This window comes from Xiphias gladius, chromosome 7, assembly GCF_016859285.1.
Source record: "Xiphias gladius isolate SHS-SW01 ecotype Sanya breed wild chromosome 7, ASM1685928v1, whole genome shotgun sequence".
Classification (NCBI taxonomy): Eukaryota; Metazoa; Chordata; class Actinopteri; order Istiophoriformes; family Xiphiidae; genus Xiphias; species Xiphias gladius.
In genome coordinates this window covers 19924676-19939517 of record NC_053406.1, presented here as the reverse complement: position 1 = coordinate 19939517, position 14842 = coordinate 19924676, and the positions used below count along the sequence as shown (strand labels likewise).

Genomic DNA, 14842 nt, shown 5'->3' with positions numbered 1-14842 from the left:
TATTAGCTTTGTGATTGAGTGGGGAGAGTGGGACTGGGAGAAGGAGAGGGAATGGAGAGTCACACTAGTTGCAAGTGTTGTGGCATTTTGTGGTGTTTCTGCTCTTAATTATCATGTCCTCCAGTGAGCCGTCTCCCTTTCCAGCTCACCCACTTTCTTCATCTCCTTTTCAATTTTCTAATTGCTTGGTTTTAATTAAAGCCACACAGCAATGACAGCGAGTCAATTAAAAGCCAAGAAATGGGCAAAGATAGTCAAAGACTGCATTTTTTGGGGGGTGGGTGTGGGGGGTATGCCTGTGTGTGTGTTGTATCCTCGATATTGTCGCACTTTAGCATGAATCAAGCTGAGTGAATACGTGATGTGAAATTTTACGTGCTGGTGCTGTATGCAGAGAAGCTCCTCAGTGTGTTGTGGTGGTGTGTAAAAAGGGCTTTTGTGTTTGGAACTACATACGCGGTATATTTATAGGATGAGTCCTGGAGTGTTGTGAAGTGGCAAACACCCCTTTCATTTATTTTCCTATGTTTCTGTGCTTTTTTTTCCTCACTTTTTTCTTCTGTTTCATTACCGTGATATCACATGTCTGGTTGTGTTTCCTTGGTGTGTCATTTCCTCTGCCATGAATCCCAGCCAATTCCCCTCCCTCTAACCACTCAATTACTGATGTACTATAGCCTCCTGCTCTCTCCCTCCGCTTCTCTCATTTTCTTAATGATTCCACATTCCACATTTTAGAACTTATTTCTCCTCATCCCATCTTTTAATTATGCAGCAGCGTTTTGGCACTGGCTTCTAACGACATAGTCAGCGTCCTACCTGTTTTTACACAGAGGATCCTCCAGCTGAACTGGGTCCTTACTGTACGCTGATCACTCCTAGATCTCATCTGCAGTGAGACAAACTACAATTACGTCCCTGCCTTTGATGTGCTTTCCAAATAAGTGGGTCAAGTCAGATGAGAGTATCTATGAGTCAGATTCCAATTTACCTCCTAGTTGAGGGAAACCAAACAATTCTGTGTAAAACTCTCCATCGACAAGACAAGCTGGAAATGATCGCCTCAATGCTTGAGTGCCAGAGTTCTGAGTGCCATTTATTTTCAGGTTTTTGTCTGTATTTACTCCAACTTCATTAGTCCAGCACTAAGTGTAACTAGCGTGCTTTTCAAAATTCGTGCTCTGGAAAAGCTTGCTGAGTTAACCAGTGATATCCTCAGTGAAGCAAACTATATTATATATTGATATCACAGTAAAATGCTCAGTCCTAATGAGTATTTAATTTGCAAAGTCAGCTTTGAATAAACTGACAGACCAAGGTCCTTGATGTTTCTTTGGTTTTTACCTTTCGAAATATGAACACATTTTCAAAAGGTTCTAATTGCACTTGGTAAATTCTGTGTATCAATGTTTTAGAACAGTCGAGTAATCATTTCAACTTAAGGTCCTCTCAGTAGCTTTTTCAGACCCTTCAACCACATCTCATGATCCTCAGCAGCAAAGAAGACCTGGCTCAGTCATTATCACGACACCTAGGTGTGGAATGTTGGTCACATGATAACAGGTGGTTGTTTGGTCCCTGTCAGTGATGGATGTGAATGTCCTCCCCGATCTTTCTCTGGCTGTCCAATGTGTCTCCCCGCAACAACTTAGGCCTCAACCCCAGTTGATGCTGTGACTAGTTCTGGTCTAATCTTGACAGACAGCTGAGGCTCAGAGCATCTAGGCAGCGTTTTCAAGTCTCAAGGAGTGGGCACCTACCACAGACTTTTCAACACCTTTTAAAAGAATAGTTTAACATCTTGGCAAATACTCCAATTTGCTTTCTTGCCAAGAATTACAGTAGATGAGAAGTTCAATACCACTCTTAAGTCTGTATGGGTAATTATGAAGCTGCAGCCAAAGACCAGGAACAGGGATAAACAGCTCGCCTGGCTCTCTCCAACGCTCACAAAATCTACCCAGCGTCCTACCAGCACTTCTAAAGCTCACTAATTAACACGTTGGATCTTGTTTTAAACTTTACAAAATGAAGTTTGAAAAAAAATAAGAAAAAAAAAAAAAAAATATATATATATATATATATTTCCAAGTTTTATGCAAAGCTAACCATGTCCTGGGAGTGGCTTCATATTTAACAGAGAGGTGTGAGAATGATGTTGATTAAGTGGATTTTCAAAAATGTTGAAAAGATCCCAGCTGGTAAACCCTAAGGACACGACCGTCCTGGAGGAAAAACTGGAGTGGTGTATGACATTACTTGCAGCAGCTGTAGGGACAAGGGACTGAATGCTGAGTGCCTTCAACCACATCTCATGATCTTCATCAGTGAATGGAACTGGCTCAGATGTCTTTGCGTGTCCTAAATTTAGCGGTTTCATATTGGGAGGTTTGTATCCCATGATGTGGCGGAAAGCTTGTAAATTAACCTTGAGTTGAGCTTATTTGGTCACACATTCTGATCCCAAGATCAAAAATGAACTTCCATGCTTAAGCTGTAAAGTACCAGTTTACCAAGCTCTTTAACTAACCCTAGAAAGAGTCAGTACATAATGTATTTAAATCAATCCCTTTTGAAATATTTGAACAATTTTTCAGCCTCCATATAAAGTTAAAACTTAGCCTTGTGTTTTATTCAACCTGCTGTCAGTAAAATGTAAAGTGCATATAAAAATGTAAAATGTTCCATTTACCACTGCTGCAAACACTGCAAATAAGCACTTTAATACTCTGATTTATGAAATTCAGCGCACATCACTTTAGTAAGTGCATGTTCCCATTTTTTTCCTACATTACAGTGATGAATGTTTATGTGCATGTGAACAAGCTTATTAGAGAATCCACACCCCATCAGCTCCTGCAAATAGTTACAAATGGATGCAGGGATGCCTCATATTTTTCTTGATGATCATTTAACATCTCATTCAGCTCATTCAAACATGAACATGGAAAAGAGGAAATCACACTTTGTACTAGATCATTATGGATGAGATTGACTTGAGGACCAGAAAAATCTACATATAGTCTATATACACTATTAGCTAACTTCAAGCATGCCTAAGGTACTAAAGACCTGGATGACCTGTAACTTTCTGCTGTTAAGCTCAGACAAAACTGAGGTTAGTGTGCTTCGCCCCCTCAGAAAGACATTACTTAATAATATAGTTACTCCAGATGGCATTGCCCTGGCCTCCAGCACCACTGTTGGGAATCTCAGAGTTATGTCTTTCTCTCACATAAAACAAACTTCGCTACTTTTATCACCTACATAACATTGCAAAAATGAGGCACATGCTTTCTCAAAAAGATGCAGAAAAACTAGTCCATGCTTTTGTTACCTCTAGGCTGGATTATTGTAATTCCTTATTATCAGGCTGTCCCAACAAATCTTTAAATACTCTCCAGCTGATCCAGAATACTGCAGCGCAAGTACTGACAGGAGCTAGGAAAAGAGATCACATTTCTCCTGTGTTAGCTTCTCTGCACTGGCTCCCTGTAAAATCCGGAATACAATTTAAAATTCTTCTCCTCACCTACAAAGCCCTTAAGGGTCAGGCACCATCATATCTGAAAGAGCTCATCGTCCCCTATTACCCCACTAGAACACTGTGCTCCCAGAACGCAGGCTTGCCTGTTGTTCCAAGAGTCCCCAAAAGTGCTTACGGCCATACCGCCATAAGACCTTGGAAGCTAAGCAGAGCCTGGCCTGGTTGGTACTTGGATGGGAGAGTCTCCAAAAGAATGGGAGGCAGAGCCCTTAGCTCTCAGGCTCCTCTACTGTGGAACCATCTTCCAGTTTGGGTCCGGGAGGCAGACACCCTCTCCACATTTAAGAATAGGGTTAAAACCCTCCTTTTTGATAAAGCTTGTATTTAGGGCTGGCTCAGGTTTGGCTTGAACCACCCCCTAGTTATGCTGCTATAGGCCTAGACTGCTGGGGGGACTTCCCATGATGCACTGTTGTCCTCTCTCCTCCTCTTCCTCACCATCTGTACGCATACATTTCCAATTAATGCTCGTTACTAACTTGGCTTCTTCTCTCTCCTGTAGTTTTGTGCTTTATCGTTTCTCTCCTTTCTCTTCCTGTCACTTTCTGCAGGTACTTCTGCCCCAGGTGCTGCAGAGTCTGGATCTGTGACTGCAAACCACCTACTGTCCCCCTGATCCTGCTCAACAACCACTGCTACAATTATTATCATTATCATTATCATTACTATTATTATATTTAGTTTTAATAGTATTATTCACTCTATTATTATAATAATAGTTTTATTAGTCTCATTGCTGTTATACCTGTACTGTGTTATACCTGTACTGGGCTATGCCCCCCCCCCCTTGGGCCAGACGATTACCCACCATGAGCTGGATTCTGTTCAAGGTTTCTACCTGTTAAAAGGGAGTTTTTTTTTTTTTTGCTTGCTCATGGGGGAATGTTGGGTTTCTGTAAATATAACTATAAACAATACGGTCTCGACCTGCTCTATATAAAAGGTGCCCTGAGAAAACCTCTGTTATGATTTGGCGCGATATAAATAAAATTGAATTGAATTGAATTGAAATATATTTGGATGCATGTTGCTCGATTAACACCAAAAGATTTTTCACATGATGATAAGTACTTTAACTGTGTACATCATCATCAAAACCAGAAAATTTTGCAAGATTTTAAATGTGATTTCGGGCCAGTATGAGTTGGCCAACTTGTTAAAAATTCAATGTGATAAAATTGGATGTAGACTTATTAATTTTATTTAATTGTTTCCTTTTCAGTTTTCGGACTGTTCCAGGGATAAAATGTTTAAACAACCAAAACAATTGGTTTTAGTGAACAATGTAATGGAAAGCAGAAAAGCAAAAGCATTGGGAGATGCAGAGTAAGAGTAGTTACACCAGATGCCAGACCTGCTACCAATTTAAATATAATTACTAAGCACCTTCATCCATGCATATAACCACTCTTTCTGTGCTCATTTATCATTTAACAGAAGTAAAAAAAAAAAAAAAGTTAAATTGAACACTTACTCGTGGATCGATTTTCTATCACGATGAGGGATATTTAGAGAAGAGGAAATAGAATTTATGTTCTAATGACCCATTAATAATAATAATAGCTTGGAATATCTACAGAATCCATGTGACACTTTCATTAATGGCCTTAGTGCTGTTAAATGATATATTGAACTGCAGTTCATCAAACCACAGTCTGCATGTCGTCTTTGAATTTTCTTTTTTTCCTGGTAGTCAGAAACTTATTTCATGCTTAACTTCTTTGTGTTTTTGATAAAATGGGCTTTTTAAAATCAAGTTTAGAATTCCCCTAATATTTACATTGTATGCTGTACATAAATCCTAGATAGTTTAGCCAGCAAGGTCTGATCAGTGGAGACAGATTGCACAGCAGAGCAAAGATAGAGGAAGAAACAGGGTGGAAAAAAGCCAAATTTTTTGCTGAATCAATTTCTGGTTTAAATGAATTAAAAAGAGAGAGCGGCAGGAAAAAGGGGATTGAGTGTGCCTTTTACTTACTCCAAATAAGCCTATAAAACCTTAAATGCAGCAATAAACAGACTCAGACTGCAACGGTAGACATAAGAAGATATAGATTTTAATATCTTTATAAACATTTTTGTACTGTTATTCTCTGATGATAACTTACTGAACAATGGAATTATGGCAAAGAAAGAAGATGAATAGGCATACAGTAGAACAAGAAAGATGGAGTTCATGGATTGTGCATTAACAAATAAAAGGTTCTAAAAATATACCATGAAAATTACGTAAATAAACAAATCACCAGAAAATGAAAAATTGAAAGACTCCTCCTGGCAGGAGGAGCAGAAAACCCTGTTATCATCATTGATGTCACTGATATTGTTTTTCTCATAGTAATACAGTAAATGATTAATATCAGCACTGCAAGAAGTCCTTACCTCCATTCTTACTGGTACAGTTCACATCATTGATACAAACACCATCCTATCAGTAGATTTAAGGGAGGCACAAAAGCTCCAGAAGTACAGCAAGATATCCCGTAATTGTCCATCTGTCAGTCTGCATTGTGCTGCATACCCTTGTTACTTCAGAAGCGATTGTCTTGGTCTTGGATCCCCACATCCATGGACAATCACATCAGTTAATTAAGAGGCAAAATTCTCTCTGCATGATCCCTGTTTTGCCATGCTCCATTCAAAAATGTTTTTTTTTTAAATCCTTTTTTGATCACAAGTCATTTAGGGTCCGCGCACATTTTTTTCTGGGGTCTTGTTCTTGTATTGAAGTTAAGTGATTAAGAAAAAAATGCGTTCCTCATATTCTCAGTGAGGGAAGTATACCCTCACTGAGGAGGGATCAGTTCAGCACAACCTCACTGGGAAACTGAGAAAGCCCCATTTGACCCTTGACCTCTAAGGCTCCTGTGGGCCCTGTAGCAGGGATCCATCTCTAGGTCCATTTTGTGTCTTAGAAAAATCAAATGAACAACATCTGACACAAGATATAGACAGACTCTTCAATATTCACAGCTTGATCTCCCGGAGACACAGTTTTCCAAGCAAATGAAAATAGCACATGGCAGTCCTTGTCATCTTGCAACAATTAGCAGCTCAATATTCAGTTGCACAGAAGAAGAAAAGTGGTGTAAATAAAGATGGAAGCAGAGTTGTGTGCAGAAATGCAATATCGATAAGAAATACCACTAAGCAGGCAAAAAGGTTGGTACAATACCTGTAAAAAGCCAGCAATATGTAGAGAGTAGTTGTTGTGATTTGTTACAGCTTCATACAGTATGAGCTAACTGGTTGTTCTGTTTATGGCCTTAAAACATCTGTGGCTATAGATTTCCATTCTGTAATAAGAATGACACATTCTTATGTCTGATACTGACTGACAATGTATTGCCATGCTTACACTTTACTTCTTTGTTTATGAGAAACACCTGCACCTTGTTTGGACCTGTTGTTAGCAAAGGATGCAACAGAAAAATATATTTGGCAGAAAGGATGACCGCAAGAAAGGCTTTACAGGGTCATCGATTTTCCATTTGTACCTTCTTGATAACAATTTAGAAACTGTGAACTGAAAATTAAAGCTGTATGGAGCACTTGAAGACCTAGCTCATCTGTCTCAGAGCTAACTGGCTAACAAGTTTGATGTCATCTCTTACTCTTTTGCTCTCTTTTCACCAAATTTTGGTTATCTGAGCTCCAGGTGAATGAAAAACAGAAGTTAAAAAAATATATTAGATGGCGAGACATATGAAGATGAAATCATACTGGCTTAAGTGGCAGTGCAAGCTTGGTCTGTATTCATCTTTTCATTCTAAGACCCTCCAAATTTTGTGCTGTGAGTCTCTCTGTTGTAGATGTTTGATGCTTTGTTTCAGTCGGAACAGTAAAGCTCTCTACACAACATTTACACATATAATCAAACTCACACACATACATAAAAGACACAGAGGCCTTGTAGTGCAGGAGCATGAGAGGGTCTGAGGGCTTTGTTTTTTGTGATGAGCATTTGCCAAACCCTCTGAACGTCAGCGGAGAATGTAGTCAATATTTGTTGTTATCAAGGCCACAAAGAGGGCGTAGACATGTAGTAAGGACTGGGATAAGGTTGCCCTATTGTTGGCTTGCTGAACCCCACTAGGGGGGCGAACAGTGGTCCGGGGAGTGCACTTGTGCTTTCTCCTTGTGACGGTGCCATCTGGGGACGTGTGGTCATGTTTTCCCCCATCTGTGAAATCTGGGGAGGAATCCTCCTTGTCTGCCATGACCTCCTTTGAGTGGTGAACCTCATTGTCACCCTTCCCCTTGCTCACCCTGTTACGAGGCTTTGTGCAGTTCCGAGAACGGCCAGGCCTCGAGGGGTGCACTATGTGGGTCTGCCCTCCAGAGCCCACCACTACACCACGATTCATTGACGGATTCACGGTGCCAGATAAATTGTTAGTCTGGGCTCTGGACTCAGAGTTAGGAACAGTTGGTGAACAGTTGGGGAAGTCTTCCTTGCGCAACTCTTTGAGATCTTTCCCAACCATATCAGCCGGTGCCTGGCAACCCACTGAAGATGTTGAACCTCGGAAACGTTTCAACCATTCCCATAGTGACAGGGCCTTGCAGTCACATGACCAGGGGTTGTCGTTGAGGCGCAGGTATTCTAGGGCGGGAAGCATGTCCAGGCACTGCCCAGACAGCTGTATCAGGGAGTTGTTGAACAGGTAAAGGGTGGTGAGACGTTTCAGGTCATGGAAGGCCAGGCGGTCAACCCACTCGATCTGGTTTTGGTGCAGAAGCAGTCGGTCCAAGGCTCGGAGGCCTCTGAAGGTGTTCTGGTTAAGGCTCCACAGGCGGTTTCCATGCAGAAATAGGTGGCTCAAGTTGTGGAGGTCCATAAATGTGTCATCCTGCAGGAACTTCAGATGATTATCCTGAGGAGATAAAGAGGGCATGCACATCACAAGATTACATATTATGCAATGTTTACATTCCAATATTAATGTAATATTGTACTATATCACTTAAACTTTAGTTTGTGTTTACATCCCATTAATACAATTTTTGAATAAGTATACTACGCACACATCCTGTCACGTTTGAACTACCGTTTAGAACTACTGTTCAAATGTGGGAACAAATCAAATATTCAATGTGATCATCTGTTCAAATTCAAAATTCTCAGTCAATAAGTGATACAGGGTGTGTCTTGTACTCCAGTGGTGGCCATTCCTGAAACACACTGTCCATCTGACCCATTGCATGCACTGTTGCCATTAGTAAACTAGGCTGTTGTTGTTATCTATGCTTACACAATATGGACCAAGCAGTTCTGAATGGATAATTGTGACATAAACACCATCTGAGTAACGTGTGGAAGCATCTTGGCTTTGAGACCATAGATGGAAAAATTATGGATGCAGGGAAGGTTGTTTGCTGTTGTAAAATGCAACAGCCTCACGGTAACATTAGCTTGTCATTCATCTTAGGCAGCATCAGTACAGCACAGAAAAACACAACATTTATTCTGTAACATAGTTTAGGATTAGGCTACGTGGGTTGTGTTTGAATGAATTTGAATGAATTAAGTTTTAGTTCAAGTGACAGCCCTACGAGGGTCTTAGTGGTAAGATGAACCAGAAACAAATTTTATATAAAGTCTACCTGCAAGTAGAGGTACTGCAGATTTCTGAGGCCTTGGAAGATGTTATTAGGAAGTGAACTGAGTCCACATCGGTACAGGTGTAGCGCATTGAGCCGACTCAGCCCGTGAAAGGTGTCTTCAGCCAAGGAGCGCAGGTGGCGGTTGTCTCCTAGATCCAGCTCCTCCAGCAGTGTGAAGCCGTGGAAGGTGGAGGGCTCAATGTACGTAATGTTGTTGGAGTAGATCCAGAGGGTGACTGTGTTGGAGCTGAAGTGGCCCCGAAGTAAGCGATGGATCTTATTGTTCTGCAAGAAGATGCGCTCACTGTCAGGAGGAATGCCTTCAGGGACAGACAGGAAGTTGTGGGCTTGGCAGGAGACGGTGCTGGGTGTAGTGTAGCAGATACAGTGACGAGGGCAGGACCAGGAAAACTCGAGCCCACAGAGAACCAGCAGGAACTCAAGCCCACAGCCTGCAGTAAGCACGCGCACACACACACACACACACACACACACACACACACACACACACACACACACACACACACACACACACACACAAAGGTTGAGAGAGATTAGAGACATAAATCACACACACACACTCACTAGACAGGAAAGAAAAAAGGAATTAACAGTGCAGAGTTCATTTTAACTTGAAAGTTAGACTAAGTGCCTCCTTGTCTAGTTCAAAACCTGTTTGGGGAAAACCACACACACACACACACACACACACACACACACACACACACACACACACACACACACACACACACACATATATATATATAAAATAAAGACTGGCTAAGAGTCTTTAGCTAAGCAAGCCGCTCTGTGAGGGTGTATTTGGGCTAAATACTAACATCAGCGTTTAGCAGCAAAAAATTTACCATGTTTACCATCGTCATTGTTTGAAGTAGTCATCATCTTAGTTTAGGGTGCGGGGCAAGTACAGCTGAGACTGATAAGAATGTCCTTAGGTTCACAGGTCTCTGAACAAATGTCTGAAATGCCAACTTGTTGGTGGCGCTAGAGGAAAAGTCAAAAGTCGTTAAAACTGATCCTCTAGGGATCCTAAAATCCTAAATATCTGTAGCAAATGTCATGGTAATCCGTCCAATAGCTGTGAAGAGCTTTTGCCCTGCACCACAAATGCCAACCTTGTGATCATCAAATGTCTGTACAGCACATGGCTCAGAGCACGCTATACATATGGAACTTGTCTGTCACAGTGTCAGGCCCAATTGTACTAAGTGTGTTTAGGCTCACAATGAGAATGAGGAGTATAATGAAGAGAGCAAGCATTAACACCTGCTCCAGTGAGTCACAAGATGTCTCGCTGAGGCTGATTGGATGATAGGTACACAAACATAGGCAGCTATTTCAGAAATGACCCTCTCCAGTATTCTGCCACCTTAGGGAGATGCGCTATTTAGAGTCCAATCCCTTCTCTGAGTCCATTGGCACTACTTTGCAGCGAGAGGAGGCTTTCATCAGTCCGTTTGTGTTGTTAAATGGGCCGTGGAATGCTTATTTAAACTTGTAGTAAGCTGCTCTGAGGCGCTTTCTGATCAGTGACATAATTCCCCAGATCCTTGAGATGGGAGATGTGACTTATCCACAGTCTCATCTAAAATGAGCACAATTCACCCCCCATCATGAAAGTTCCATCTGACAACCCCTGGCTGTCTTCTGCTCAATTTATTATTCACAGCACTGCGGCCGCAGGCCTGATTCACTGCCTCTAATCGATATGCCTCTGTTGCCTTTTAACTAACCCTGTAATCCTGGGTCTTTTATGCTGAAAATTCAGGAGCTGCAGAATTACTCTCTACCAAGAGACAGGCGTATTTATCTGAATGTATTTTCTTGCCAAACTGTGGCTAAGCTGTGACATTCAGCGTCTGACTCCACTGACCTTTAACAGTAATTCTGTGTCTGGTTGCAGAGCTGGAGCACAGAGCTGCATGTCACCTGAACAGGAGTGTGCTCGGGCAAGGATCTAATCCTATTTGTTAAGCCCTGTCACCGGGCAACAATGGAAATGTATGCATCCTCCTAAACCAGAACTGTGCCCACTGAATGAGGCGATTCCTCACAGTTGAACACTGTCAAAAGGTTGAATATAAGCGTGTGTTCACATGTGCTGCTATGCAGGTGAAATATTGTATTTAAGACCATGACATGCCATGAGAGCACTACAATAGGCCTTGGCTTTATTTACACTTTTCATTTTAATGTCATGACCTGCAACAGAACACGGATCCTTTCGTATATTGCTGGCTATATCCAAATTTGTCACACTGTCAAGACCAAACAAGAAAGCTGTTTCACTATTTTGTCACTCTGCACTCTACTTTCTCTCTGCTCGCCATGAATATGAAGATGTATCTATCAAACTTGGCACTTACTGACTGAGTAAATAGGTGAAAATGTTTAGCATTACTCTTGGGAAATAAAGGTTTGTTTTATTTATCAGATAAAGAAGCCGGTCTTTGAGGAAAATTTGCAGCAGCCCCGAGGTTACTTGAGATGCAGCATTTTAGAAATTTCATTTGGTGTTGGTTCTGATTTTATTTCACTATTAACCCTCACAGAAGATATTTTTTTATAAAGAATGCAAAAATTAAAAAAAATGTAATCTTACATTTGTTCTGAGATAAAATGATACTTGTTCCAATCACTTGCCATAGCAGGAATTCATCCAGGAGATTCTAAGATTCATAAAACTGATCTTCCTCTCACTCCAGTAATTATATTTTTCAGGTCTTTAAACTATTTACATTAACTCTTTACTTTACAGATGTCTTCAATAGAATTAGGTACCAGATTTCTTTACCCTGCTTAATCTATTCCTCTAAAAAGGCTGTTTTTACTGCTTCGCCAAATACCCCTCTACTTGTAGAGAAAAACATCAAGAATAAAAACATGGTAGAAATTGGGTGTAAAGTCTTCCTCTTATCGTTCCCTATGACATAATCTTTTAACCTCATCACCGTTGAGGATTTAGAAGTTGTGAATTTGTGATTTCTGATGTGAATGCTCTTAAATGCTGAAAGTGTCTCTTTTCTGCATGAAGCTTGAGTGACTAGAGAGAAGCACACGCTCTTTTCCTTGTTTTCAGCAACCATGAGGCCAGGTGTGCTCTCTTTACCAGCTGGCATAACATGCACTTCCAGTGGAGACGAACACCTGCCAGCTCACTGATCTCAGCACCCATGTATTTACATCACCAAACACTTCTTTAAATACAGCTGTTGATTTAAATGCGCACATGCATTCACACAACACAATCTCCCATTTGTATAAATGTATAAGCTCTCTATAAATACACTAAGACATACATTCTTTGGCACTAACACAAGCATCAGGTTTGGGAATGAATGGGGCAGACCATGTCAGTGTGACAAGCATAGAAAGCTGAATGACGCTTGTTTACAGAGCTCTGAATAGGAAGACTGGTTTTCAGCACAGAGGAAAAAATAAGTATTGTGTGGGAATGCTGTCCTTAACTGAAAAATGTAAGAAATTAATGTGTGTCATAACTACATTGTGCGCTCACACAATGAGCCATTCAGCTCAAATTGTATTATAAAAATAGCTTTGGACACGACGGGGCATATATATGCCAATAGTGCCTACTGGAATTCAGCAGAATAAAGGAGAGGCTCTGAAAGAGAGGTAATGTGTTTTTGGAAAGGAAAAGGTGCAGCTATTTCTGGCAGGTGTCTGGGCTGTGTATTAACACTCATCACAAGTCTTTCGCCTCCAAGTCTCTCCCCATGCCGTTTCCCCTCACCCCCTTTTTCCTGCCTGCTGGTTATTGAAGACAGATGCTTTTGATAGCTCTTCACAGAGAGAATCACGTTTGACACCGTGACCCCATCTTCACCAAACTGCCTTTTTTTTCCTTTGGGGGTGTAGAAAGGAAATAGATAAATAAATGAATAAAACAGAATGGCGCTGGTCCCCTGACAGACAAAGAGAGGTGACTGAGTAGAATATCAATGAAACACAGTTGACACTAGATTTGCCCTCATGAATAACACATCTCTGCTAATAGGAGGGAAATGGTACGTCTGTAGAGCTGCGTGACTCTGCCCATCATTAGACTGGACAAACTCAATTTCCTGTGTCTCTCCCAAGTCCCTGATAAGCACCCTGGCATTTTCGCTACCGTCATTGGCTCTAAATAAGGTCTAGACTCCACAGTCAGAAGGTGTTTACAGTCATACCCATGCACACAGTGGTTAACAGTGGTGAACTCTGGTGAACTTATCACTGTGGAGCTAATTGAGGTTCCGTTATATGTTATACTCTAATATTCTAGTATATGTTACAGAGGTGTAAAGCAATAATAACATCCGTCTTTATTTCACAAAAATATCCTTATTCCTCTTTGTATTCGGATTTACAGTATACCGTAATTGTCTTAACAGCCCAGTGGACCACATCATCAGAAGTTACCTAAAGTTTTTCTGTGTTAAATTGTTTTCTACTGCCTTTTATACATATTATTATATGTATACGTTTAGATTCCAACAAAATATACAAAATGACATATTATGTTCGCCATGTATTTCTGATTTGTATTGAGACCACACCTTCCAAAAATAAAGAGGAAAGTAAGTCTAAACTGAGTCTAAAATGTGTAACTATTAATGGAAATTGGTAGTGGAAATAGAAAAGGAGAGTTTAAGAGTGGCCATTTTGCATGACTTTTCTTTAAAAATTGGAGGTTGGGAGTAGGCCAAGTTGGTCTGAAGTGTCTATGAAAATAAATTAAGAAAGCTATTGATTAAAATCTGGTGCATGCACATTTCAGACGGCTCCTAACTTAAGATCTTTATATTTCCATCTCCTGTCAAATCATACAGGGTGTCAGGCTTCAATATCAGATCATGTGGTAAAAATTAACATCGACAGCAATATTACTGCAAAAAAATCTGGATGGGCTTAGTTTTCTTTCATAGCTGTTTTTCCTTATCTGTTTATATCTGAAATATGTATTTTGATTCGTTCACTTTCCTAACATGTTTTAAGCTTTCTATTACAGAACATTGTTTAGTCTCAAGCATCTTGGAATATTCAGGCAATGTTAACAGTACTGATATCTACAACAAGGAGTAAACATCTATAAATGATAAGTTTTACATATAATCATTTCTATTTGTATAAGTTTATATAAGCTTTGAGTTAACAGCAAACTGAACAATGCTCCAAACAACACATCAGCTTCTGACATTTCCAGTATGGCTCAATGATTGCATATCTATTTTAATTAGCATGCTCAAATGCAAGTATTCTTAAAGGATAAATAAACAGCAATAATGACACACAACTTATACATTCAATCAAGCTGTTTCTAACCATTTTTAAAAAATGTCTCTGGTGACTTGTTAAAACCACTGATTACTTCTATTATTTTCTGACTGAAGAGCCAACTCAAACATGAGTGACCCTGCCAACAGCTGTAACCAGCAACACTTCTGCCCGGGAATATTTCTTTCTTTCGTTCTTTCTTTCGTTCTTTCTTTCTTTCTTTCTTCTTCTTCTTTTTTTTTTTTTTACAGCCAACTGCAGAATGTAATAGATTTTGTCTCATTTGCCATTCCCAGGCCCCACTGCAGGCAATATTGCCTCATAAGGCTCCCTGACTATTCTCCTAGTGAATGAAAGGAAAATGGGAGAGAACAGTGACAATACTGAGAT

At 40.4% G+C, this 14842-nt stretch overlaps 1 protein-coding gene across 1 annotated transcript in view; it reads right to left on the bottom strand.

The window, feature by feature from the left end:
• Positions 1-5678: 5678 nt before the first annotated feature.
• The window catches only part of rtn4rl1b (reticulon 4 receptor-like 1b), a 140725-nt gene continuing 131561 nt past the window's right edge, over positions 5679-14842 (bottom strand). Inside the window, exons 2-3 of the mRNA XM_040129942.1 lie at positions 9155-9606; positions 5679-8424 (exon numbers count right to left, since the gene is read on the bottom strand). Of these exons, the coding sequence (XP_039985876.1) occupies positions 7531-8424; positions 9155-9606 (1346 nt within the window). The 3' untranslated portion in view covers positions 5679-7530. The remainder of the gene's footprint in view (positions 8425-9154; positions 9607-14842) is intronic.